Below are 27,994 nucleotides of genomic sequence, written 5' to 3'. Positions count from 1 at the left end.
TGCCAAGGGGCTATACTTTAATCACGTTATTATGGGGATGTAAGTGGAGTGGTGCGGTGGCCTAGACATGGAGCTGTCACCTCACAATCAGGAGGCTGTGAGTTCGATCTTGGGTAGAGGCAGATATTTCTCTCTCTGGGCACAATGAGAATATATCTGCTGTGAACTCCGCATTGGCAACAGGAAGGGCATCTGGCCAGTAAACACTCAGCTCCATTCAATTGCCCAGACTCCACCCTGCAAGGGATTATGGGGTCGTTAAAAGAGGATGATGATTATGGGGACGTAAGTGTGAAGACGGTTGTAAGTCACTTTTTTTCAGCGCTGTTGCAACTTGAAACAGTCACTAACCAGAATGGTCGTAAATCAAGGATGACCGGTATTTGGCTATTCTGTATTTTTCAAATACAGGTAGTCCTCGACTTACCACAATTCAGCCCAACTTTACTGTTGCTAAGCGAGACGTGAAGGGAGTTTTGCTCTCGTTTTACGACCTTTCTTGCCTCGCTTATTAAGTGACTCGTGGCAGTTGATAAGTTAGGAACCCGGTTGTTAAGTGAATCGGGTTTCCCCGTTGACTTGGCTTGTGAGAAGGTCGCAAAAGAGAAGTCACACATGACCCCGGGACACTGCGACCGTCATAAATATGAACCAGTTGCCAAGCATCTGAATTTTGATCACATGACCCCTGGGGACGCTGCAAATGTCGTAACTCTGAAACACAGTCATAACTCCCATTATTTTCAGCGCCGTTGTAACTTTGAGCGGTTGCTAAATGAACTGTTGTAAGGGGGTTGTCCTTCTCTCTAGCACCGTTTCTATCTCTGAGGAAGATGAAAATGGAGGCGTTTCTAAGTTGCCTCTATTTCAGGGGTCTCCAAACATGGCGACTTTAAGACGTGTGGACTTCAACTCCCAGAATTCCCCAGCCAACTCCAAGCCAATCTCCCAATTTCAAGCCGATCTTTGGATGCTTCATTTAAGGCCATGTTTCTCAAACGTGGCCCCTTTAAGACTTGTGGACTTCAACTCCCAGAATTCCCCAGCCAACTCCAAGCCAATCTCCCAATTTCAAGCCGATCTTTGGATGCTTCATTTAAGGCCATGTTTCTCAAACGTGGCCCCTTTAAGACTTGTGGACTTCAACTCCCAGAATTCCCCAGCCAGCTATGCTGGCTGGGGAATTCTGGGAGTTGAAGTCCACAAGTCTTAAAATTGCCAAAATTAAAATCCCCTTCCCTATTCATTTATCTCTCTGATGCATTGCAACAACAAACCAGAGACGGGGCATTTTTTCCTAAAAATGAACATTTCTGGACCGTTTCGAGATTTTCGGAAACGAGATTCGGAATGTGCAAGAGAAACGGGCCAACACAAAAATTTCATTCCCGAACATCCTAATTTTTTTTTAAAAAGGGACTGTTACAGAACTGTATTGCAGGTAGTCCTCGTCTTACGACCACAACAGGGACTGAAACATTCATCACTAAGCATTGTTAAGTGAGGTATCAGGTCTTGTCGTGATCATTAAGCGAATTACCGTAGTTCTTCAAGAGAGACTTCATCTCAGCCGGTCCAAACCGGCTGAGTGGTATTCAGCCGGTTTGGACCGGTTCAAGCGAACCGGTAATAAAAATCTCACCCATCCCGCCCTAGCTCTATTATGTCCTATTTAGGCACGTTTTTGAGGCCGGGCGCATGTGCTTAAGGCGCGCGTGCTCACATTTGCGAACTGGTAGGGAAAGTAAGTGAATAAGTGCACATAACCATGACTTACGACGACCTTCCCTGCCAGTTTGTCAGAAACTGGCTGAGGTCACAAAATGACAACTATGTGAATGTGGGATGCTGCAATGGTCATAAATGCGTTGAACGAATGCAAGAGCTGTGGTGGCGCAGTGGTTAGAATGCAGTATTGTAAGCAAACTCTGCCCCTTGCCTGGAGTTCGATCCTGACTGACTCAAGATTGACTCTACCTTCTAGTCTTCCGAGGTTGGTAAAACGAGGACCCAGATTGTTCGGAGCAAGACACTGACTCTAAACGGTTTAGAGAGGGCTGTAAAGCAGTATATAAGTCTTAAGTGCTGTTACTATTCTATTCTATTCTATCCACTCACTGCCGACTGCCGACAGTTCAATCCTGACTGACTCAGTTTGACTCAGCCTTCCATCCTTCCGAGGTCGGTAAAACGAGGACCCAGATTGTTGGGGGCAAGACGCTGATTCTGTAAACGGCTTAGAGAGGGCTGTGAAGCGGTATATAAGATTAAGTGTTATTGCTATTGTATCCTATCCTATCCACTCACTGCCGACTGCCAGCAGTTCGATCCTGACCGACTCAAGGTTGATTCACCTTTCCATCCTTCCAAGGTCGGTAAAACGAGGACCCAGATTATTGGGGGGGGGGGCAAGATGCTGATTTTGTAAACAATTTAGAGAGGGCTGTAAAGCGATGTATAAGTCTATTGCTATTGCCAAGCCCCTGAATCATGATCATGTGACTGCAGGGCCGCTACAACGGTTGTAAAACGTGAGGACCGGTTGGCACGATTTTCAGGACCATCCTAACTTTCGCAAACAAATGATTATAATGCAAGGGCTACCTGTATTCTCATTCTGAAAACTTCCAACTGCGCGGTGATGGAGATATTTCACATACGCCCCCTCCATTCGGAACAAAAAACGGCTGCGCATTCAGAAACTTAGAAGAGACGTAGAGACTTGGAAATTTACAGACTCATTTGCAACGCCTTAAATGAGGAATTAGTAGGGACACGGTGGCTCAGTGGCTAAGACGCTGAGCTCGTCGATCGAAAGGTCGGCAGTTCAGTGGTTCGAATCCCTAGCGCCGGGTAACGGGGTGAGCTCCCGTGACTTGTCCCAGCTTCGGCCAACCTAGCAGTTCGAAAGCACGTAAAAAATGCAAGTAGAAAAACAGGGACCACCTTTGGTGGGAAGGTAACAGCGTTCCGTGCGCCTTTGGCGTTTAGTCATGCCGGCCACATGACCACGGAGACATTTTCGGACAGCACTGGCTCTTCGGCTTTGAATCGGAAATGAGCACCGCCCCCTAGAGTCGGGAACGACTAGCACATATGTGTGAGGGGAACCTTTAGCTTTACCTAAATGAGGAATTAAAACTGAAACAAAACCCCCAAATTTCTACACCCCCCCCCCGAGTTTTTGGGGTTGTTGTTTTTTTGTGTTTTTTTTTTGGTATCTCAAATCATCTCGCCTTTGGTCTTTTCTTTTCCTACGAGATGTTTTTTCTTTAATATAATTTTTATTTTATTTTTATTTTTTGAAGTCATTCCCCCAACCTTCCCACCCCCTCACTTTAAATACACAACAGAAAGACAATTTTTTTTTCTCCCCCCCAAGTCTGGGGTGTGACGTTGTGGGGGTGAAGGAGAGTTGAGAACAGGGCGGGTAGTGACGGATCAGCTGTTCTTCCATTTAGCTTTCCTTAACTTCCCTCCCGCTCGTGTCGTTTGTTTGGTATCTGTGTAAGGGCGGTGGGTTTTCAATTTTTTTGAGCCTCCTTCTTTAAACCCACAAGTTTCCATCTTCATCCAGTTCTTAAAATTCACGTCCATCTTTGTCCGCTGGGGAAGGGAATAGAAAATACGCCGCGCGGGAGGGGAATCAAAAGATCGCGGGTCCCCCTTCCCAAAATAAATGTTACAAAGGCAGGAAAGAACGTTGAGGGGTTAATTTTTTTTTCTTTTTACTCCTTCATCTTATGTCTTTTTTAAAAAAAACAAACAAAAAAAATTATTTCCAGTTTGCTTTTTATGACTCTTTTGTTGGTGGGTGTTCTCTCTCTCTCTCTCTCTCTTTTTTTTTTTTTTGGTTATTGTATAGAAGTTTTTTTTTATATTTTTAAGAGCTTTGGATTCCTAAAAAGGGTTTTTTATGTATATTTTTTTTTCATTTTTTGCAAGGTTTGTCAGCACACACGGCGTCGGCGTGTTTTGACGAGAGTCAGTCGTTCAGTGAGTTCTCTCTCTTTCTCTCTCTCTCTCTCTCTCATTTTTTTTTTGTGTTTTTTTTTAATTTTTATTTTCTTTTAAAGCCATCGGAGTTAGGTTTCGTGTCGTTTTCCCCCGCGCCGAGACAGAACTCAGGAGGAAAAAGACAGTTTGAGGTTGCTGGGTTTTATTTGGTTCCCCAGGGCAGGAAAAGACCCAGCTGGGGGGTGGGAAAAAAGGAAGAGGAGAGAGACGAGAGAAATAAAATAAAATAAAATAAAATTACGGGAAAGAGAAAACTCTCGCCCTGTTTGGTTGGTGATCAAATCCATCAACAGTTCAGGAATTTGTCCATCCGTCCTTGACAGTTCTTAATATACAAAAAATGGTCAGCACATGCTTTTTTTTTTTTTTGCTTTTTTTTTTTGAGGGTCGGCGTTGGTTGGTGTCGGGGGACTGAATTTCTCACTTTTAATCCTTCCCCCGTCTTAAATTTCATCTCCTCCGGTTTATCTTTTATTATTATTTTTCTTGTCCATTCTTTCTTTGCTTTCGTTTTTGGCCTCTTTTTTTTTTCAGTCGGTAACACGGTAAAACGAGTGGAAGGTTAAGTGTGAAGAGAAGGAGCTTTTGTGGGAAGGGGGCGGGAGGATGTATAGGTGTGTAAGTGTGTGTGTGTAAGTGTGAGAGAGGAGACTTTTGAGTGTAGGATGGACGTCAAGATTGGCCAGCAAGTGTCTTCAACGGGGCGGGTGGAAGAGATCAGATAATTAGTAGTGCAGGTGGGTTGAGGGAAGGTTTGGGGCCACCTGCGGTAGGAGGAACAAGGAGTTATGGGACACGTGAGTGAAGAATTTTGGAACACCAATGTGAAGAGGGGTGACATAGTTTTGATATTATAAAAAGTGTGGGGAGCATCATCAGAAAATGTTAAAATTTAGGAGGCATCTTCTTGAGATGTTTGTGGCAGGTGGGAATGTGGTTGAAGACGTACGTAGAGGGACCCGTCGTCAGCACAGGAGGTGGAAGACTCAGGAATACAGAAATAGGTGGGTAGGGACTCTGGAGGAGGTCCTGAGCTGCCGATCTCATTGGATCTGGCCACAGGATCTCATGATCTGGGAGGCGGGGAGAGGGGGGGAAAGGTAGGGAATTAGCATCAGTGGGTCCTTAAGGGAGATGCCTGAATGGGATGAAGGACAGAGCAGTTCAGTGTGAAGAAAAGCTAGTCGGAGAACATCTGCAACAGCCAGTGTTGAGCTGGGTAGAGAAGATGAAGCTTAGTAAGGACCAAGGCTTCCCCAATGGATGGGTTGCCTTTGGCTCAACCTCTGGTCATCCTGTGGAAGCAGAGTGACATTTGGAATAAAAATTGGGGGTGGGGACTCGGGCCCTTTGAAGTCAGCTGGGGAGGTGACACGAGGGAACCCCTTCTCGAGAAAGCTTCCTGGCTGGCAGTGAGAAATGGGGGAACCTGGATCTGAAATGGACCTTGAAGAAGGAGTGTTGGGTGGAAGCAGAGGGGTGGTCCTCGCGGGGGCGTCCACCCACCCACAGGTTCATTCGCTAGTCAATCTGTCTCCATTGATGGCAGTACAGCATCCATCTCTATAAAGCTAGTAGTGTCGTAGAGGTAGCGTTACTTTTTGGATTGGAGTCCGAGTGAGGTAATTTGGATTCCTCTTTGGCAAACACCGATGCGGTTGCTGTGGTGGAGCTGGCCTTGCGCCGGTGAGCGCTGGAGCGCAGGTGGGCTCCCAGAGCCTCCCGGCCGCTCACGAGCACCTCGCAGGCCAGGCAGTGGTAGGTGCACACGGGCACGCGCAGTGGAGGCGGCGCTGCCGGCGCCTGGCGCCCAAAGTAGCAGAGCGCGGCTTGATGGGCGACAGCCGCCCCCTCGCTCTCGAAGGCGGCCTTGCACTGGCGACAAAGGTACTGGTGGGTCACGTCGACTGTAGAGATGCCGGGGGCCTCGGACACCTCGACGGGGGGCTCAGGTGTGGGTGTCGGGAGCAAGGGGCTGGGCAGCAGCCCCATAAGTGTCTGAGGTATGACAGGGTTCATGGGGAACAACCCCTTCTTCATGCCGTAGAGTTGCTGAAAATACGCCCCGGGCAGTTGCGCTCCGAAAAGAGAGGGGGCGGCTGCGGCTGCAGTAGCCGCTGCTGGCAACGGGAAGGGCAGGAACTGGCCTCCCAGCAGGGCCGGCACTGCAGCCTTCAACGTCTTGAGGTTCTTCAGCGTGGCAGTGGAGGACAAGGAGGGTTCCTGGGCTGGATTTGAAGTCGGTTCGGCCTGACTGTCACTGGGAGCGGTCTCGGAAGCAGGAACAGGAGCAGGCTCAGTTAAGGGGCCGACCTGGCCAGATTCCGGTGGCAGATGCTGAGGTAAGGAGAGGCCTGGCTGGGAGGTGGCCAAAGGGGAGCTCAGGATTCCCGCCGAGGAAACAGGCGTGCCTGTTCGGGTGAGAGAAAAAAAGATGAATCGAGGGGGGCTTCTGCCTCTCTTTGGGAATGTGTGTCCTTTCCAAATGCCTCCCCCCCGGTTGAAATTGTAGAACCATCTTCCTGCCTTTGCGAGTTGACCCATTCCCCTCCTCCAACCTCACCACTGTGTCCTCTGAAACGGGAGTCCACCTGCAGCCCTCAATGCAAAAATGGAGCAGAGAGAATGGGAAAATTCCTCGGCTCTCTGCATATCCCCCCCTCCTCACAAAAAAGAGCGAGGAGGTAAAGGAAGGAAGGTATGAACATGAGGATTCATGAACCACAGAAGAAAACCAGGAAATAAAAATGCGGTCGGCCAACCTTCGAGGTCAAACGTGGGACCGGAACTTAGAAAGGGATTTGGGAAATGTCGGAGGACACTGTGGAACATCAGCGGTGTTCCTGGAAAGATCAGAACGGGGCGTTCCTACAGCAGGGAGGACGTCATACAGTAAGCGTACAATACAGTATGTTGCATAGTATGTTGTACAGTAAAACCAGGGGTGGGATTCTACTGGTTCGGACCGGTTCGGACAAACCAGTAGCTCCGACGATCAGCTGGGAGCGAACCAGTTTGCTCCGACGATCAGGTCGACCCGCCCACCCGCCCCTTCACTTTACTTACCTTTATCTTCTCAGCTGATTGGCGTGGTAGAGCAGATTGCCACACCTCAGCTATGTTACACCCAAGCGGTAACACAGAAGGTTAGAATTTTTAAAACTCTGCACGTGATCCCCAAACCGGTTGTTAAACCGGCAGCATCCCAGCCCTGAGTAAAACCCATCGTGCAACTCAACGCCAAGGCTCCCCACCTATCCTTGGATGCCCACCGTTCTACCATCCCACTCACCTGGCACAAAAGGGGGCTTGGTCCCAAGAGAAGATGGCATGGTTGTAGGAGTCACTGGCACGCCCAGCCTGGTTGGGGAGGGTGCTCCTTTGTCCGACACCAGCTCGTAGCACTTGCTCTCGCTCTTGAGCTGGGATCTGATGGCCTCCTTTAGCCGAGCTAGGTGGCCGCGAGAAAAGAGGTGCCCACGACAGGAGACGTAGAAATCGTACTTGACTTCACAGTAGCGACACTCAGATTGAGTCTGAGCAGCGGAGGGGGCCTCATCGCCGCCACTGGTCCCGCCGGAAGCAGCCTTGGCCTTTTTCTCTTTCGCCCGCGCATTCTGAAACCACACCTGAATCACCCGTTTGGGGAGTCCTATCTCCTCCCCCAGCACCTCGCACTCCTGCATGGTCGGAGTACGGTAGACCTCATAACACGCCTTCATGATCTTCAGCTGGACGCTGGACATCTGGGTACGATACCGTCTCTGCCCCAGAGAATCATGATACTCTCCAGAACCTCCATCCATCATTCGATTCCTCTGGCTGCCGGAGAAGTCCAGGTCAGCCGAAGAGGAAGAGGAGGAAGAATCGCTCAGCTCCCCTCCAGACAAGCTTCGGTCTTCGTGGTCCTTGGATAATTCTTCTTCAGCCATTTCTTCCTGGATCTGTGGTTCCGTGACAACATCTGGCTTAGTTAGAAGGGGCTGGAGGTTAATCACAGAGAGGTTGGGTGTGAAGGACCCATAATGAATAGGGGTCTCCCGTGGTTGAGGGTTGAACTTTGGGAAAGTGTTAAGTTGTGCTGGTGGGGGCTTGCTGGTTGGGGTGGTGGCACTGGTATTACACCGAAACTGGCCCTTTCGCTCACGGGCTCTTGTGTTCTGGAACCACACCTGAACGACTCTCTTTTTCAGCCCAACTTCTTCAGAGATGCAGTCGAGCATTTTCCGGGTGGGGTTCGAATCTTGCATGTACCAGCGGTAAAGTATCTCCAGTTGCTCGGGCAAAATGGTGGTACGTAGACGCTTGTCCCTGGGGGGTTCGTTATCTCCCCCGACAACGCTGGCCGTTTCACTTCCGGTGGGAGACAAAGTCCCATCTTCGTGTTTTCGCTTCTGTGCACGGGAAGGATCTGGTTGGACCAGGCGGTCGCCAAATGCTAAGGGAGTCATGTCGAGGGGAGGTTGAGGACCCATCGAAGCCAAGGGGGGCCCAGCTGCCGGCAGGTGACTAATGCGATGGATATTGAGGAGGTCGCTGCTTGAGAATACAGCGGTGCACTGATCACAGGGATGGTTCTTGGAGATGTCTGGGGGTACAGAAGGGGCGGGCTGCTCTTCTTCCACGGGTTTGTCTCCAGAACCGTCTGTCTTCATATCCCCACCAGGTCCCAAGATTTCTCGTTTCTCGTCCCCTTCCTCTTCCTCCTCCTGCTCCTCCTCCTCAGGCCCTTCGTTCTCTTCCTCGTCTCCTTCCCCCTCGTCCAGCTGGTCATTGTAACACTTCTTCAGGTGGCGCACCAGCTCGAAGATGCAGCGGAAAGCCGTCCGACATTTTTTACAAGACGGCTGCGCAGTGGCATTTCCGCAGTTGCCCATGCTCGCTTCATTCCCGCCACTCTTTCGGGCTTTCTGGCGCGCGTTTTGGAACCAGACCACAATGACCCGATTGGGCAAGCCCAAAAGGGCAGACAGACGCTCCACCTCTCCATCTTTGGGATAAGCGCTCGACTCAAAGAAGGACTGCAGAGCCTGAGACTGGAACTCGGTGAATTTGGTACGAGAGAAACGCCGGGTTGAAGGGAAGCTCCCGCGGGCAAGATCCAGGACTCCCGACGATGCGCTCTTGCCTTCCTCTTCCTCCCCTCGAAACCAGAGAGATTTCAGGCATTCAGGAGGTACACAGGGAGTCTCGTTTTCTGGTGGAGGCACAACCACTGGCAAGGGTTGCATCAAAAACGGAGGACAGAGAGAGGGAATCTCCAGCGGGATGGGGGATTGCGTCACTGTGACAGTGGTATTCTCTATGACAGCAGTGGTGACGGTTGAAACTGCTGCCGCCGGAGTAGTGGTGACTGCAGTCGTCTCATTTGGGAGCACAGGCGGAGGAGGAGGATACATGCTGTCATAACTTTTCCGGAACTGCGCGGCGTAGCGATTGAGCGCCTCAAAAGGCAGGAACCGCCGGTGCACGTGCTCCTCATGGGTTTTCAGGATGAGCATGTTAGAGAACTGTTTCCCACAAGTGCCGCATTGCAGCTTGCCCACAGGGGGACGCAGGGGCACGGTAGGGGGCATGGTGGCAGCTTGTTTGCCCTCGTTGTACTGGATCACTAACTCGAAGCCGAAATTCTCCAGGAGGGCTTTGGCTGCTGTGCGAGAAACCTCATTCCCTGCTTGGCTTCCATCTCCTTCTTCCCCTTCAACCTCTTCGGCTGCCTCTGCCTTGGAGCTACTCACGGCAGCCGTGGGGGCCGGTTCTTCTTTGGGGGGCAGGGGTGGAAGCAGGACAGGTGACGGGGTGGGGAGGGTCAGGGTTGGCGTGGCTAAAGCCAACTTGGGGGCCACCTTCAGATCATGTAAGTAAAAAGGGAGCAGCAGCTGCTGTTGTTGCTGCTGTAGTTTCAGAAGGGATTCCGGCACCAGAGGAAAGGGGGGCAGCAGCGGTGGGGTGAAAAGGGGCGTAGGGAAACGAGGCAGTTCTGCCGCGGGTGGAGTGAGAAATGGGAGGGTGGACACCTGGACGCAGCTAGGGGCTTCGGTTTCCAGAGGGGTCTCGTTGGAGGGCTCCAGTTCAGCGGGGGACACGTCCGCCTTGCCGGCGGCTTCCATCTTGGCCACGCGGGAGCGAGTCTGGTGCAACACAGAGCGCATGTGGATCTCCAAGGTGGAGCTCTGGTTGTAAGAGACTCGGCAGGTGGTACACTTGTAAGGTTTGTCCGAAGAGGGCTGGAGAGCCCCGGGAGCGCCGGGTTCCCCCCGAGAGGACACGGACGGGTCCGCCGAGGCCTTTTTCATCTTGTGGAGGTGGGACACCGAATTGTAATGCACCAGCAGGATGTTCTTCTGCGTAAAGGACTCTTTGCAAACGGTGCACTTGTAGGGACGGGCGGGATCCAAGAATTTGTCCAAGGCGAAATTGGTGGCCTTGCGGTAGGACAGCGGGTGCCGGGAATCCGGATTAAGCAAGATGGGCGGAGAGGACTCGGGGGGTTCCGCGAGGACAGGCGCTGGTGGCGGCTGCTCTTCGAGGCTGAGGTTTGGATGCAAAGGCTCCTCCTCTTCCGGCTCTTGAGGAGTGACGGCGGGAAGGGGAGGAGGAGGAGGAGGAGGAAGTGGAGAGGCAGGAAGTAGCTTTTCCGGCTGTTCCTTAGGAGGTGGGGAGGCAGCGACTGAAGGTGGGGGCGTTTCGGGGGAAAGTACCGGTGGCGGGGAGGCTTTCTCCTCTATGGCTGGTGCTGTTGAAAAGAGAAAGGAAGAGAGGAAAGAGTTACAGGACTATATATATATATATATATCCCTACGGAAGGGAGTCAGTGTTGGCTAGTGGTGAAGACAACATGCTAGAAACCAGGAGACTGGGAATTCTAGATCCATCTGAGGAATAAAAGGCAGCTGGGTGACTTTGGGCCAATCAGCGAGGGACATTGAGTTCTAGTCCCGCCTCAGGCATAAAAGTGGCTGAGTGACTTTGGGCCAATCACCAGGAGACTGGGAGTTCTAGTTCCGTCTGAGGCGTGAAAGCCAGCTGGGTGATTTTGGGCCAATCACCAAGGGACATTGAATTCTAGTTCCATCTGAGGAATGAAAGCCAGTCAGCTGGGTGACTTTGGGCCAATCAGCAAGGGACATTGAGTTCTAGTCCCGCCTCAGGCATAAAAGTGGCTGGGTGACTTTGGGCCAATCACCAGGAGACTTCTAGAGCCGTCTGAGGAATGAAAGGCAGCTGGGTGACTTTGGGCCAATCAACGAGGGACATTGAGTTCTAGTCCCCGCCTCATGCATAAAAGTGGCTGGGTGACTTTGGGCCAATCACCAGGAAATTTCTAGAGCCGTCTGAGGAATGAAAGGCAGCTGGGTGACTTTGGGCCAATCAGCAAGGGATATTGAGTTCTAGTCCCACCTCAGGCATAAAAGTGACTCGGTGACTTTGGGCCAATCACCAGGAGACTGGGAGTTCTAGTTCCGTCTGAGGCATAAAAGCCTCAGCTGGGTGACTTTGGGCCAATCAGCAAGGGACACTGAGTTCTAGCTCCGCCTCATGCATAAAAGTGTCTGGGTCACTTTGGGCCAATCACCAAGGGACATTGAATTCTAGTTCCATCTGAGGAATGAAAGCCAGCCAGCTGGGTGACTTTGGGCCAATCAGCAAGGGACATTGAGTTCTAGTCCCGCCTCAGGCATAAAAGTGGCTGGGTGACTTTGGGCCAATCACCAGGAGACTTCTAGAGCCGTCTGAGGAATGAAAGGTGGCTGGGTGACTTTGGGCCAATCAGCAAGGGACATTGAGTTCTAGTCCCGCCTCAGGCATAAAAGTGTCTGGGTCACTTTGGGCCAATCACCAAGGGACATTGAATTCTAGTTCCATCTGAGGAATGAAAGCCAGCCAGCTGGGTGACTTTGGGCCAATCAGCAAGGGACACTTGAGTTCTAGTCCCGCCTTTGGTATAAAAGCCAGTCACCAGGCGACGGTGAGTTCTAGTTCCACCTTAGGCAAGAAAGGCAGCTGGGTGACCTTGGCAACAATCTTGCCCACCTCGCAAGGTTGTTGTGGGGGGTGGGAAAAAGACAAAGAAGAAATATTAGGTATGTTTGCCACCTTGACTTTAAAAACAATAATAAAGAGGGGATATAAATGAACCCCCTTCCCCCAAACACAGCAGTAGGCAGGAGTCCCGTCTCCCCCCCCCCCAACAAAGGGCCAGAGCCAAGATAAAAGAAATGCATTTATATTAATTAATTACTTTTAAAGTTGACAGTTCTGATTTTGGTGACCATCTGGGACTGATCCCTGCAGTTTTCTTGGCATGATTCCCCACCCCACCCCACCCCTGCTTCCTAGGGCTGGGGAAGACTGACGGGCCAGAGGCCAGCCAGCCAGTTTTTGTGCATAAGGCGGGAATGGGATGGGATGGGATAGAAGGGAAGGGAAGGGAGGAGAGGAGAGAGAAAATATGGAATGGAATGGAATGGAATGGAATGGAATGGAATAGAATAGAATAGAATAGAATAGAATAGAATAGAATAGAATAGAATAGAATAGAATAGAATAGAATAGAATAGAATAGAATAGAATAGAATAGAAAATATGGAATGGAATGGAAGAGAAGAGAATGAGAGAGGAGAGGAGAGAGAAAATATGGAATAGAATAGAATAGAATAGAATAGAATAGAAAATATGGAATGGAAGAGAAGAGAATGAGAGGAGAGGAGAGGAGAGACGAGAGAGAAAATATGGAATAGAATAGAAAATATGGAATGGAATAGAATAGAATAGAAACTATGGAATAGGATAGGATAGAATAGAATAGAATAGAATAGAATAGAATAGAATAGAATAGAATAGAATAGAATAGAAACTATGGAATAGGATAGGATAGAATAGAATAGAATAGAATAGAATAGAATAGAATAGAAAATATGGAATGGAATGGAAGAGAAGAGAATGAGAGAGGAGAGGAGAGAGAAAATATGGAATAGAATAGGAATAGAATAGAATAGAATAGAACAGAATAGAAAATATGGAATGGAAGAGAAGAGAATGAGAGGAGAGGAGAGACGAGAGAGAAAATATGGAATAGAATAGAAAATATGGAATGGAATAGAATAGAATAGAAACTATGGAATAGGATAGGATAGAATAGAATAGAATAGAATAGAATAGAATAGAATAGAATAGAATAGAATAGAATAGAAAATATGGAATGGAAGAGAATAGAATAGAATAGAAAATATGGAATGGAATAGAATAGAATAGAAACTATGGAATAGGATAGAATAGAATAGAATAGATAGAATAGAATAGAAAATATGGAATGGAAGAGAAGAGAATGAGAGCGGAGAGGAGAGAGAAAATATGGAATAGAATAGAATAGAATAGAATAGAATAGAATAGAATAGAATAGAATAGAAACTATGGAATAGGATAGAATAGAATAGAATAGAATAGATAGAATAGAATAGAAAATATGGAATGGAAGAGAAGAGAATGAGAGCGGAGAGGAGAGAGAAAATATGGAATAGAATAGAATAGAATAGAATAGAATAGAAACTATGGAATAGGATAGAATAGAATAGAATAGAATAGATAGAATAGAATAGAAAATATGGAATGGAAGAGAAGAGAATGAGAGCGGAGAGGAGAGAGAAAATATGGAATAGAATAGAATAGAATAGAATAGAATAGAATAGAATAGAATAGAATAGAATAGAATAGAACAGAATAGAAAATATGGAATGGAAGAGAAGAGAAGGAGAGGAGAGGAGAGGAGAGACGAGAGAAAATATGGAATAGAATAGAAAATATGGAATGGAATAGAATAGAATAGAATAGAATAGAATAGAATAGAATAGAATAGAATAGAATAGATCCGTGATGGCGAACCTATGGCATGGGTGTCACAGCTGGCAGGCAGAGCCCTCTCTGCGGGCACGCAAGCGGTTGCACAGCTGAGCTCCACTGCGCATTCGCGCATGCGCCTCCCACCGGCCAACTGATTTTTGGGATGCGCAGGGGGCAGGGGGCGCGTGAGATATGCACATGCATGCGCGGGGGGCGTGTGCGCATGAGTGGGGGGGAAGCGTGGGGTGAAAGAGGCGTGCATATTCCAGAAGTATGGAAACGGCCCCGTTTCTGGCCTCTGGCGTCCGGGGGAGGCCATTTTCACCCTCCCGGAGGCTTGAAAAAGGCCTCCAGAGCCTGGAGAGGGTGGAAAATGCCCCTAGTGGGAGTCTGGAAGCCGGCCATGTTCGCCCTCCCAAAGGCTCGAGGAAAGCCTCCAGAGCCTGAGGAGGGTGAAAAATGGGCCTACCGGAAGTCCAGAAATGGGCCCGTTTCCGGCCTCCAGAGGGCCTTCAGAGCCCGGGGGGGGCATTTTCGCCCTCCCAAAGGCTCGAGGAAAGCCTCCAGAGCCTGAGGAGGGCGAAAAACGGGCCTACCAGAAGTCCAGAAATGGGCCCATTTCCGGCCTTTGGAGGGCCTCCAGAACCTGAGGGAGGGCGTTTTTGCCCTCCCAGAGGCTCGAGGAAAGCCTCCGGAGCCTGGGGAGGGCGAAAACGCCCCCTCCTCCTGCTATGGTGCAGGTTGCTAAAATTTTTGAATCCCACCCCTCGCGTGCATGTGTGGGGATTGCGTGCACATGCACGGGGGGGGGGGGGTGCTATCACGAGCGCGTGCTTGTGCTTTTGGCACACGAAGAGAAAAAGGTTAGCCGTCCCTGGAATAGAACAAGAAATCATTTACCAATAAAGGGGCTCAGGGCGTCCGGTCTGGCCCCTTGCTCTACGCCGTGGGTGCCCCCTGGTTTGGGTGGGTCAGGAGGAAGAGGGACTCCGGGAACAACCTTGGTGGCGAAAGTCATTTCAACCGGCGTGGCCTGAAGCGGAAACAGAGACAAAACATAATTTTTAAAAAAATCCGCCCCAGTAAAATGTTCCCCATCACGGCAGCCTGCCTGTCTCGTCTTCCCCCACCCCCACCCCCGTCCCTTAGCCCCAAATTCCCGTCAGACGGGCCCCCACTCAACAGGTTGAGCTTCCCACCCACCCACCCACCCAGGTTCAGCGGGTAGAGAAACTTCCCCGATGGATCGAGGGGGGGAGCGGTTTGGGAGGCCGTGGCTCCGTGGCCCTTGCACCCACCACCAGTAGCAGCTTTTCCACGCATTCGGGCACCACGTTGTGAACGTGGCTGAGATGGAAGTGGAGGTTGGCCCGGCCGACCAGCTGCTCCTGGCACAGCGGGCAGTGGAACTTGGGCTGCACGGCATGCTGGGAGATGGTGTGCGCCCGCACGGCTTCGGACGACGGATCGACGTAATTGCAGTACGGACAGCAGGAGACCTGAGGCGGCAGGAGGAGATAGCGGAAGAGTTAAAAAAGGGAAATCGGAAAGTGAGACACCCCAAACTCCAGAAAGGGTTCAAAACGTATCAGGACACCCTCAAAAAAGGGAAGAATGGACTTTGATTGGCACACCTCTTTCCCCAAGATGCATCTGCGACAGGGGCAAAAAAGTCAAGATGGCGGCAACAACCCAGTCTGTTTTACGCACACGCCAGGAGTGCCACTCTAATGGGTTGCCGCGTTCACCTCAATTCCCAGAATTCCCCAGCCAGGAAGGGAAGGGAGGGAGGGAGGAAGGAAACGATAGAAGAGGAAGGAAGGAAGGAAGGAAGGAAGGAAGGAAGGAAGGAAGGAAGGAAGAAAAAAGAGAATAAAAGAGGAAGGAAGGAGAGAAATATAGAAGAGGAAGGAAGGAGAGAAAAGATAGAAGAGGAAGGAAGGAAAAGAAAGGGGAAGGACGGAGGGAGGGAGGGAGGAAGAAGAGAAAAGATAGAGGAAGGAAGGAAGGAACAGAAGGAGAAGGATGGAGGGAGGGAGGAAGAAAAAGAAGAGGGTGGAAGGAAGGAAGGAAGGAAAAGAAAAAAGGAAGGAAGGAAAGAATAAAAGGAAGGAAGGAGATAAATATACAAAAGGAAGGAAGGAAAAGAGGAAGGAAGGAGGAAGGATAGAAAAGATAGAGGAAGGAAGGAAGGAAAAAATAAAAGGAATGAAGCAGAGAAATATAGAAGAGGAAGGAAGGAAAAGATAGAAGAGGGAGGAGGAAAGGAGGAAGGAAGGATAGAAAAGATAGAAGAGGAAGGAAGGAAAAAAAATAAAAGAGGAAGGAAGGAGAGAAATATTGAAGAGGAAGGAAGGAAGGAAAACAAGAGGAAGGAGGGAGGGAGGAAGGAATGAGAGAAAAGATAGAAGAAAGAAGGAAGGAGAAGAAAGAAGAGGGGGAGGGAGGAAGAAAGGAAGGAAGAAGAGAAAAGATAGAAGAGAAAGAAGGAGAAGGACAGGGAGGAAGGAGAAAAGAGGGAGGGTGGAAGGAAGGAAGGAAAGAAAAGAATAAAAGAAAGGAAGGAGATAAAGACAGAAGAGGAAAGGAGGAAAAGATAGAAGAGGAAGGGAGGAAAGAAAAGGATAAAAGGAAGGAAGGAGGGAAAAGAACATAGAAGAGGAAGGAAGGAAGGAAAAGAGGAAGAAAGAAAAGAAGAGGGAGGAAGGAAGGAAAAGATAGAAGTGGAAGGAATGAAGGAGAGAAAAGAGGGAGGAGGGAGGGAGGAAGGAAGGAGAGAAAAGAAGAGAGAAGAGAAAGGGAAGAGGGAGGGAAGGAAGGAAGGAATTCTGGATTATTCTTAATCCACCACCCAAGAAGCAGGGTTAAATTGGCCTTTTTGCCAAATTCGGAAATCCAATTAGACTTATCCCAAACCCTTCTAACACAACAGTCTGCTTTCTTTCTTTCTTTCTGTCTTTCTTTCTTTCTTTCTTTCTTTTTTAAAAAATGTCTTAAAACGACCGACCGAACGCTTTGAATCTGAACAAAAGCAGAGAGCAAAGGAGGAGGAAGGGAGGGCGTCCAGCTCCCTCACCTCGGCGTGCTTTGTTTAACAAGGGTGGAAATCCCCCCTCCCCCCCCAAAAAACCACCAGGCCCATCATCCCCGGCCCCTGCATCCTACACCCTCCCCCCTAAGCCCCAGCCCACCCACCCACCCAATCCCCACCAGAAAGGCTCCAGAAATTGAGAATTAGAACGATTTTCGACGGAGCTCCTGCTATTAAGTCGGTATAAAACTCCAATCCGTCATTATCATTTTAAAGAGGAGGGGAAAAAAAAGGAGGAAAAAAAAAAGAGAGAGAAAAGAGAGAGAGAGAGAGAGAAACTGGATAGGTTGGCAGCCAAAGTGTAGTGTCTGGCGGTCCCGTTATTAACCTCCTCCGTTCACGCTTGACTGCACACAATTGTCGTCGTGTGGGTGAATCATCTCTCTTCGCCCACCCACCCATCCATCCGGCCGCCTCTGCCGACGACGCTAATTAATTTTTGAGTTTTAATTCAGAAACGTTTGAACCCCTGCCAAGACTTGGGATGGGGGGGGCGCAGCGGGGTGGGGGTGGGGGGTTAAGACGAGGCGGCCTGAAATTTGGGTGGGAGGCAGGGGTGGGGGGGTGAGGGTGGGGAGGGGGCAAAGGCAGGAAGTGGGGCTAAGCTCTGATGCTGTTCAGATGCCACCCGCCACCCCCCCAAAAAATCAAAAAGAAACGAGCCCGACTCACCGTCGTGTCCCCCGCGCTGCCAGAAGCCGCTGTTTCGGTCTCATCGGAAGCTGTTGGGGGGGGGAAAAAAATCAAATTTGGTGAAGGAAGGAAGGAAGAAAGGAAGGAAGGAAGGTAGGAGAAAAACGGAGGGAGGGCAGAGGGAAGGAAAGATAGAAGAGGAAGGAAGGAGAATGGATGGATGGATGGATGGATGGATGGATGGATGGAAGGAGAAAAATAGAGGGAAGGCAGAGGGAAGGAAAGATAGAAGAGGAAGGAAGGAGGATGGATGGATGGATGGATGGATGGATGGATGGATGGATGGATGGATGGATGGAAGGAGAAAAATAGAGGGAGGGCCGAGGGAAGGAAAGATAGAAGAGGAAGGAAGGAGGATGGATGGATGGATGGATGGATGGATGGATGGATGGATGGATGGATGGAAGGAGAAAAATAGAGGGAAGGCAGAGGGAAGGAAAGATAGAAGAGGAAGGAAGGAGGATGGATGGATGGAAGGAGAAAAATAGAGGGAGGGCAGAGGGAAGGAAAGAGGAAGGAAGGAAGGAGAGATGGATGGATGGATGGATGGAAGGAAGGAAGGAGAAAAATAGAGGGAGGGCAGAGGGAAGGAAAGAGGAAGGAAGGAAGGAGAGAAGGAAGGAAGGAACGAGAGATGGATAGATGGATGGATGGAAGGAAGGAAGGAGAAAAATAGAGGGAGGGCAGAGGGAAGGAAAGATAGAAGAGGAAGGAAGGAAAAAGAAGAGGAAGAAAGGAAAGAAGGAAGGAAAGAAGAAGAAGCAAGGATGGAAGGGAATAGGGAGGATGTGGAAGAAAGGAAGGGAGGAAGGCAAAGGGAAGAAATAGAAGGAAATAGGGAGGGGGAACAAAGGAAGGAAAAAAGAACAAAGGGAAGAGAGAAAGGGAGGGAAGGGAGAAGGAAAAGGAAGAAAGAAGGGAGGGAGGGAAAAGGAAGAGGGAAGGAGGGGAAAAAGGGAAAGAATGAATGAAAGAAAGAAAAAGAAAGAAAGCCACTGAGTGTGCAATTTGCCTGAAGCTGGAAGGATGGGTGTTGAGGAGCGATTGGGGCATGTAATTCATTCATTCATCCCCCCCACTTTCACACAAACACACACACACACAGAGCTAGTCCTCGATTTACAACCACGATTGAGCCCAAAATTTGTCTCCCTAAGCGAGACCCTCGTCAGGTGAATTTTGCCCCATTCTGCAGCCTTTTTCTCGGCGTTGCGAAGTTCGTCACACCGTCGTTAAGTGAAACCGGCTTTCCCCTTGACTTTGCCACGTGGGAAGGTCGCAAACGGGGATCATGGGACTCCCCTGCCCTTAGTACTAGTCTGTCACCAAGCATCCAAATTTTTGATCATGAGACTACGGGGGGAATGCTGCGACGGTCGTTAAGCGTGTAAAAACCGGACGTCGGTCACCGTTGTGCCTTTGGACGGTCGCTAAACGAGCCACTTGCGCGACTCCTTTCATCAACGGCGGTGATTCTCTGAACGACTGTGGCGAGAAAGGTCGTACATCGGGGCAAAAAAAAAATTCACAAGCGACTCACTTAGCGACAGAAATTTTGGGCTCCTTTGTGGTCGTAAACCGAGGACTGTTTGCATTGCGCGCGTGGCTTGTTACTCACCAGTGATCCGTGTTTTATTCTGCTTTTCTTTTTCAGGTGTTAAAGTATCCGGAAGAGGTTCCTTCCCTAGAAATGGCGAGAACAAGACGGGAAGAAAGAATAAATTGAAAAAAAGGAGGAGTCCTCGCTTTGCAACAGTTCATTTAGAGACCCTTCGAACTTACGAAGGGACTTGTGACCAATTTTCACACCTACGACCGTTGCAGCGTCCCCAAGTTTCACGTGATTGACATTCGGATGCTTGACAAGTGACTCCCATTTCTGACGGTCCCCTTTTTGCGACCTTCCGATGAGCAAAGTCAAGATGGGGGGGGGAGAAGCCGGATTCACTTAACAACCGGGCGACTAACAACCACCACAACGATTCGCTTAACAACCGGGTTCCTCAGGTAACGAATACAGGAATTCCCTGAACAACCGGATTGCTAATTTAACAACGGCTGGGATCCACTTGACAAATTGGCAAGGAAAACCGTACAACGGGGCATACCGATGTCTCGCTTAGCGACATAAATGCTGGGCTCCGTTGCGGTCGTACATTGAGGACCGCCTGCGGCAGGCGGTTTTCCAGTGTTCTGAAAGTACCGTTCCCCCTCATCTAAGACCGGACATTCAAAAGGATGCCAAAAAAGAGGAGGAAGAAGAAAAAAGGAAAAGAGAGAGAGAGAGAGAGAAAATGGGAATTCCACCCTACAGGCTGTGAAAAACCTGAATGACGCACGATCCAGGCCTTTATCCTCGTCAGCGACTAATTAAACTCTCAACCCGAGCGGGATCGTTAATATTGAACGGGGCTGGCCTCCCTGGCCGATAGACACGGCCTCGCTACCATCGGCAAGTCAATTAGCGCGGCTCGATACGCCCGCCGCGACGTGAAGACCCCCATTTCTCACTGACGAGGGGCGAGAATCAGCAAGTCCACCTCGTCCGCACATACGGCACATCGGGGCGAGAATTCCCATGTCCCTAAACCCTCCTGGTGTCCCCCCCTCTCCCGTTTCCATCGTGGCTGTCGCCCGGATTGCGCCGCCGTTCTCGCCATCCGTCCGTCCCTCGAGCTCTTCTCCAAAAAAGGTGAAAAGGCCTGGCCGGTGGATCGACCCTCGGTCATGTGCCGTCACCCCGCTTTCAATCATGCGTTGCCCACTGGCACCCCCTCCCCTCTATTTTATTTTTATTTTATTTTTTTTAAATCCCATCCTGGTGATCCCTATTGCCTTCCCGTGCCAGGTAAGGACGTAAGGTCAGACGGATTGCAAACCATCAATCTGGGAAGACGGCCAATTGCCGCCACCGCTCGGATAAGGTTCCCCGGTGTGGGAGGAGTGGGGAAGGGAGGGGGGCGAGTGGGTGGGTAGGCAGCCTCAGCTGGGGGAGGGAGAAATATATATCTTTCCTTCCACACCACACCACCACCCCCCCTTCTCCCCTTCTAACTTCTCCCCGGCTGTGGTCCTCTACGTATCTCGGTCTCATTTCTCTTCTCCTTCATTCTTCCTGCAGGTTGCTAGGCAACCTCCCCCAGTATCTGTCATAATCCATTATGAAGCTCTGTGTGTGTGTGTGTGTGTGTGTGTGTGTGTGTGTAACGAGAGGAGGCGGCGGCTGGCGGGGGCTGGCAGAGAGGAGGAAGAACAGGAACGTACCGCGCTCAGCGGCGCTGCACTCCAACATCCACGGAGCGAGACGTGGAGTAAAACATTCAGCAGGCTTAAGAAATTACACAGTGTTTGCTATCCCCTGGGGGTGGGGGTGTCTCAATTCCCACCCCCTCCCCCCTCCCAGGATCGAGCACGCGTCCCCTTCTGTAGATCTCTTCATGGTGTAGTTGTGGGTCCTTTCCCATTGCCCCCCACCCCATCAATCTCCCTAAAAAAAAAAAAAAAATCAACATTTCATCCCCGTTGGGACCCAACTCTTGCCTCGAAGGTCCGCGACGCCACCCCACCCACGAGCCGAGTGGCGCGGCGGTTACCTGCGGCGTTGGCGGGCGCAAAGCAGACGTATCTTTCGAGGCCCAACGTGCCTTCGCCGTTCTGGAGTAGCTGGAGGCGCCACTGGCCGTGAGCCTCGCGGTGGTGGGGCGAGCGGAGGTGCTGGATCATGGCCAGGCGATTGGGCGAATCGACGTGACACAGGAGGCAGCGGAACTGCGCGGGTTCGGAGACGGGCGGGGGTGCCGAGGTGGTCTCCATTTCTAGAAGCAACTAGGGGTGAAACAAGAAAGGGGGATTGTACTTTCGAAGAAGAGGACGCCCCTGTTGTCTTCCAGGTCACCAATCCTACTGGGACAACCGATTAGTGGTCATTGGTCCCCTTGTGGGGCTACTGGCCTCTCTTCCCCCTTGCCTTTCTCCGTACCCCCTTGGTACTTAAACCTACTTGTTGAGGCCTTCATCTCTATCAGGGGTGGGTTCTACTTACCTTTACTACCGATTCGCAATGGGACCGCGCGTGCTTCTGCGCAGAAGCTTCCTGATGACATCCGGGTGGGTGAGCGGTTTTACTCCTGCCGGTTTTACTACCGGTTCTTGCGAACCGGTCTGAACCGGGGGCAATCCACCACTGATCTGTACCCTTTTCTAGAATAATAGGGTTGAAAGCCACCTTGGAGGTCTTCTAGTCCAACCCCTCCACTCAAGCAGGAGACCCTGTACCCACATTCCGGACAAATGGCTGTCCAGTCTCTTCTTTAAAAAAAACCTCCAGGGGATGGAGGCCCCACAACTTCTTGAGGCAAGCGGTTCCACTGGTTAATTGTTCTCACTGTCAGGACATGAAGCAACGGGTGGAAACTCCTCAAGGGGAGAAGCAACCTGGAATTAAGGAGAAACTACCTAACAGTGAGGACAATTAACCAGTGGAACATCTTGCCACCAGAAGTTGTGGATCCTTCAAAACTGAAGCTAAGGTCTTCTGCGTGAGCAGGGGGTTGGACCCTTCCAACTCTGTTATCTTCCACCCATTACTTCCTTGTCTTGCCTTCAGGTGGTTTGGAAAATAGGTTGACTCCCTCTTCTTTGTGGCAGCCCCTCAAATATTGCAACATTGCTATCATATCTCCCCTAATCCTTTTTTTCATCAAAATCGACGTAATCAGTTCCTGCAACCGTTCTTCATATGTTTTAGCCTCCGGGCCCCTAATCACCTTTGTTGCTCTTCTCTGCACTTTTTGTGGGGTTCCAGTTCAACCTCATCCAGGTCCTTCGGGGACCGCTGCTGCACCCCTTTTCAGTAACACTTGTACAGGCAGTCCTTGACTTACGACCATTTAGTGACGGTTTGAAGTTACAACGAAGTTACTTTTTCCCTCACTGTTGACCGTTGTTACGGACACGTGATCAAATCGCAGAGGCTTGTCAACTGACTCATACTTATGACGGTTGCCATGTCCCGAGGTCCCGTGACCCCCTTTTTCGACCTTCCGACAAGCAATGGGGAAGCCGGATTCACTTAACAATGGTGTTACTAATTTAACAACTGCGTTTGTTAATGTGGGAAGAAACACCGGGCGAAGCTCAGCATACGCTTCACTGAGCAACACAAATTTGGTGCTCCATCGTGGCCGTAAATCGAGGACTGCCTATACTGATTATTATTCTCAATTCTACTTTTCTCTGCATCCTCACCCCAAAATTTGGTACCTTATAACCTTGCAATGCTTCCTGGTGGCCGGTGCCGGCAACGTGAAGCTGGATTTTTTCCTTGCTGTTGGTCTCGTATTCACACAGGTTGCAATGAAGATGTAGGGGCGGTCCCAGGGGCAGCTCCACCCCCAGGTGTGCAGCCAAGCTGCCCCCTTCCCGCAGGTGAGCGGCCAGCTGGTACTTCAAGGCGTGCTTGTCGGTCTTCAGGTGAAGCTGGAAGTTGGCTTTCAGCTGGGTGCCGTAAGCGCAGAGCCGACAACGGTGCAGGTCGCCGGAGATTTCTTTCCATTCCATCTCCGGTAGGGAGCGCGGGGTGGAGGCGTGCCGGAGGAGGCTATCCAAACTGTCGGTGCTGAAGACTTGGCACACCAGACAGCTGAACAATCTCTGGGGGGTCAGCAGGTCGGGTCCAGATGGGGCTGGTGGCGAGGAAGGGGGAGGTGGTTCAGGAGAGAGAGAGGCAGGAGCTGCAGAGACGAGAAACAAAATGGATGGGTGAATTTCGCGTATCGGGCAGTGTTTCCCAACCGCGGGAACTTTCAGAATTGTGGACTTCAACTCCCAGAATTCCCCAGCCAGCCTAACCCTCCCCGTTCGCTCTTGTTTTATTTCCTATGGGAGGGGCCAATCACCTCCAAGGTATGGCTTTACTCCTGAGTCGACCCTGCTTTCTCAGTTGTTCTTGTCTTCTGGCAGCTCTGCGCATGCACATACTGGGAACAGGCTCTAGCTGTTCCTCTCCCTCGCTGCTGTCTAGCTCCCTCTCTGCCTCCGACTCAGAGCCCTCGTCCAAGCTTTCCCCAGCCCCCAGGAGTGGCCCAAATTCCTCCCCAACCTCCTCACTGTCCAACTCTGCTGCCAGCTCTGCCGGCATGCCACAACAGCTATTAAAGAATGAGAATGCGGTACTGCAGACTAACTCTGCCTATTGTCAGCCGTTCGATCCCGACCGGCTCGAGATCGACTCAGCCTTCCGTCCTTCCGAGGTTGGTAAAAATGAGGACCCAGATTGTTGGGAGCTAATCTTCAACTCTTGAGGGTTGTGAAAGCGGTATAGAAGGGCTATTGCTAAACTAACTAAAGAATTGAGGTTGGTTCCACAACATGGAAACGAAACTTGGATTTTTAAGAGACAACGGTGCACAAGACATGATAACCATGGATGTAAGAGATAGAGAGAGAGAGACAAATCAAGATGCCAGGGGAGATCTTGAAGAAATGGTGGACCATGGATGGATGAAGAACAACAGAACAAGGAACAAAGTCAAGCTTGGGGTCCTTGTAGGCAGGACCTAGAGGTCCACATGGACACCAAGAATGGAAAGTCCTTCTTACCTGCCCCCAAGGTGGCCATCTTCCGCCCCGCCGCACTGAGATGTTGGAAGCCTCCGTTGAGCAAGAGTTGGGGTTGTTCCATGGGCTTGTCTGCCCGCAGAGGTGGGTTGCTCCCTGCGTGGACCTGGTGGGAATGCGAGTGATGGCCGTGGCCTAGAGCCTGTGCCCCATAGAACGGGAAGAGCTCGGTCTGAGCCTTGCCTCCTGGAGGGGTCTGAGGTTGTCCCAGAAGTCCCGGCAAAGTCAACGGCAGCCCTTGATGGAGCAACAGCATGTTCTGCATGTGCTTCTCGGACGTCATGTGGATCCGTAAGTTACGGGAGATGTTGGTCTCATAACTGCACACCTTGCATTGCCAGGACGACTTGCCCTTCGACTCCTTTTCCTCGGGGGAGGACGGGGAAGGCGCCACTGGAGGAGCCACCGGCGGCCCGCTGCCTCCTGTGGCTTGGTAGCCCTGGAGGTTGGCCAGGTGTTTATCGGACTGCATGTGGATGCTCAGGTTGCCCTTGGTAGTGGTGGAGTAATTGCAGGCCTCACAGCGATAGGGTTTGTAACCGCAGTTGTAGCTCTCGCCGCGAGCCAGGCGCGGGTGGGGGCCGCCTGTGCTACAGTAGGCGCAGTGGCTGTTGTTCTCCGGATGTTTCTCCTTCATGTGGACATCCAGGGTTTGCTGGTACTTATAATGCCAGTTGCATTTGGGACATTTGAGCGTCTTGCAGGAGTTGCGCGAGTGCAACAGCGACATGTGGCCTGACAAAGTCAATCCCGAGTACGCCATCGCCGTAAAATCTTCCCCGAAGCTAAGCGAGGGTCCTCCTCCGCCGTTGTGGCCGTTGCTCCCGAGTCCGTTGTTGACCTCGAACCCGGCCATCATCACTTCGTTGGCCATCCCTACACTGCTCAGGCTGTCTGCCAAGTCAGTGGCGCTGATGTCATGCGCCGGCTCAACACCCATCCGGTTGGTATCATTGGGAACGTTGTCGGCTTTGGGAACGGACTCGGGCCTGCTGATTTCGGCTGCTATTTCCACACAAGAGACCTCGTGCATCAGTCTTTCCTTCAGGATCTTGTTGGTGGTCCTCTCCGTGTTTACGTCCTCCTGAGGTGGCCCTGCGTGGTCAGAATTTGGGGCCTTGGTCAGTGGTGTCTCTGAGAGAGGGGTGTTAGCAGCCAAGGGTGTGCTTGATGTATCTGGTGAACTTTGGTCTGGAAGCAGTTCCTTCTCTTTCTTCTTTTCATCCACTTGTGCCACCTCTTCCTCCTCCTCCTCCTCTTCCTCCTCCTTCTCCTCTTCTGGTTTCTCCTCCATGGAGCCATTTGCCCAGTGCGTGCCGCCGACCCTTGAATCTTTGGTATCTGATGGCTCGCATCGTCTTTCTGGGCTTCGCTTCTCGTTCTCGTTTTCCTCCTCCTCTTCCTCCTCCTCCTCCTCCTCCTCTTTTACATTCACCCATCTGCTACACATTCTGGCATTGAGGTCTGCCTCGGTGGTGGGGTTATTTGGTTCTAGGAAGCCCAGGTCGGTGCCCTGGAACACAGCCGAAGCCCCTCCATCCAAGGCCTGGCGTTTCTCGTTGCTGAGCTGGACGCCGTGCACGGTACGGGCATGAGATGCCAAGGTGCGGCCCTGGGTGAACAAGAGGCGGCACGTCAGGCATAGCCACACGGGGCCCCCTGGCATCACCTTGTCTCGGCCACGGGTGGCATCCTCATTCTCCACGGGGGCGGTGGGGGCATCTTTGGATTTGGCGGCAGCGTTTTTGGCAGGCGTACTTTGAGCTGGGGCCCCGGCCAGTCGGTAACTGTAGAAGGCGCCTTGAGGGGTCACCTCGCCTGGCGCTGAGGTATTCTGGGACATTTGGTCAACAGACATAAAGCCTTGGTTAGGACCTCCACTGTCCTGGATGTGGAGAATGGACACTTGAGGAGTGGCGGTGATGGGGGAGCCCTTTGGTAAGAGAACGTGGCCGCTAGCGAGGAGGTACGCCGAACCGTCGGCGGCAAAGAAGAGCTGGGCCTCGCGCCCAGCGTCCTCGTCTCTTTGTTTTTCCAGCTGGACCCCATCTTCGACCAGCGGCGGGCCTAGAGGGAAAGAGGGCGGATTTGGCAAGGATGGGCTGGGGTCCGCTTGGAGCTGTGGGGTAGAGGAGACGGCGGCGGGAAACTTGGCCAAGCCGAGCGCGGCGGCTTGGGCGCTGGCGCAGGGTCTCATGACGTCATCAGGATGGGGCGAGGGGGAAGAGGAAGGGTCCCAGAGCGGGGGTTCTTTGGTGGGTGGCAAGGCAGGAGAGCCCTGAGCAGGCCAAACCGTGGCCCGGTCATCCTGTCCGTCTGCCGGGGGGACAGCAGCGGAGGAGTGGGAGGAGGAGGAGGAGGAGGAGGAGTTAGAGGGAGCATCCATGGCGGTGCAGGCGGGAGGAGTACGGAGGGATCATCTCAGCACAGGAGCCGAGACCCTGCAGGGAAAAACAAGAGAAGACAAAACACGTGTGAATCCCACATTACCATGAGTGGACAAGCTGGTCCACTAATACACACGAAGCGTTCTGGCTGACGTGGCTTGCAATCTGTCCACGGATCGCAGGACTGTTAAGAAGGCTTACAACCTTCTTAAGCTGGTTGTAAGCCGACAATCGTCGGCTTACAACCATTCGTTTCATGACCATCCAAACTTACAACGGCACTGAAAAAAGGAACTGAGGGCCGTTTTTCACACTTACGACCATCATAGCATCCCTACGGTCACGTGATCAAAATTCAGATGCTTTGGCAACTGACTCATACTTATGACGGTCACCATGTTCCGGGATCACGTGATCCCCTTTTGCGACCTTCTGACAAGCCGGATTCACCGAACAACCGTATGACTAACTTAACAACCGCCCTGATGCACTTAACAACCGTGGCGAGGTTGTAAAATTGGACACGGCTGTCATCACGACCGCCTTGCTTAATAACAGATTTTCCAGTGCAGGTAGTCCTCGACTTACAAGAGTTTGTTTAGGGACTGTTCAAAGTTACAAGAGCACTTACGACCGTTTTTCGCTCTTACGACCTCATGGTCACGCAATCCAAAATTCAGACGCTTGGCAATTGACTCCTATTTATGACGGTTGCTGTACCCCAGGTTCACGTGATCCCCCTCACAAGCAAAAGTCAAAGGGGAAGCTAGATTCACTTAACAACCAGCTTAACAACCGTGGCAATTTGTAAAATCAGACACGGCTCACGTCCCAACGATGGTTTTTCTGGTAGCAATTGTGGTCATACGTCGAGGACTGACTCTATGGGGAAAAGCTGTTCCTTATGGAAATTTGCAATTTGCAATGCAAATTTCACAACACGTTGTCAACTGAGAAGATGGGGACAGTCCCACTGTTGCACAGGTGTGAGTGCCACACAATATATTTTCTGATCGTCCCCCCCCAGGTGTTCAGACTTGTGTATTTTCACTCCCACGCACGGTTCCTTAGCTTATAGGTAGTCCTCGACTTACGACAGTTTGCTTAGTGACCGTTTGAAGTTACAACGGCGGTGAAAACTGATTTGTGGCTGTTTTTCCATCTTATGACCATCACAGCCTCCCCAGGGTCACGTGATCCGAATTCAGATGCTTGGCCACCGATTCATACTTATGACGGTCGCAGCATCCCGGGGTCACGCGATCCCCTTTTACGACCTTCTGACAAGCCAAATCAAGGAGAAAGTCGGATTCACTGAACGACCATGTGACTTGCTTAACAACGGCAG

At 51.0% G+C, this 27,994-nt stretch overlaps 1 protein-coding gene and 1 long non-coding RNA gene across 2 annotated transcripts in view; one reads left to right on the top strand and one right to left on the bottom strand.

Annotated features, from left to right (window-relative positions):
* LOC132709824 (uncharacterized) overlaps nucleotides 1-20,028 on the top strand; it is a 30,373-nt gene extending 10,345 nt beyond the window's left edge. Inside the window, exon 2 of the long non-coding RNA XR_009620801.2 lies at nucleotides 19,296-20,028. This is a non-coding gene — a long non-coding RNA (uncharacterized LOC132709824). The remainder of the gene's footprint in view (nucleotides 1-19,295) is intronic.
* Nucleotides 4,514-27,994, bottom strand: part of ZFHX2 (zinc finger homeobox 2) — a 43,766-nt gene continuing 20,285 nt past the window's right edge. The window contains exons 2-10 of the mRNA XM_060684810.2: nucleotides 24,242-26,700; nucleotides 22,904-23,373; nucleotides 21,235-21,466; nucleotides 19,260-19,325; nucleotides 17,621-17,670; nucleotides 15,156-15,356; nucleotides 14,758-14,890; nucleotides 7,310-10,753; nucleotides 4,514-6,428 (exon numbers count right to left, since the gene is read on the bottom strand). Of these exons, the coding sequence (XP_060540793.2) occupies nucleotides 5,581-6,428; nucleotides 7,310-10,753; nucleotides 14,758-14,890; nucleotides 15,156-15,356; nucleotides 17,621-17,670; nucleotides 19,260-19,325; nucleotides 21,235-21,466; nucleotides 22,904-23,373; nucleotides 24,242-26,645 (7,848 nt within the window). The 5' untranslated portion in view covers nucleotides 26,646-26,700 and the 3' untranslated portion in view covers nucleotides 4,514-5,580. The remainder of the gene's footprint in view (nucleotides 6,429-7,309; nucleotides 10,754-14,757; nucleotides 14,891-15,155; nucleotides 15,357-17,620; nucleotides 17,671-19,259; nucleotides 19,326-21,234; nucleotides 21,467-22,903; nucleotides 23,374-24,241; nucleotides 26,701-27,994) is intronic.

This window comes from Pantherophis guttatus, chromosome 4 (assembly GCF_059756535.1).
Source record: "Pantherophis guttatus breed Tessera chromosome 4, ASM5975653v1, whole genome shotgun sequence".
In the NCBI taxonomy this organism is placed as follows: domain Eukaryota; kingdom Metazoa; phylum Chordata; class Lepidosauria; order Squamata; family Colubridae; genus Pantherophis; species Pantherophis guttatus.
This window is presented reverse-complemented; position numbering and strand designations above follow the sequence as displayed.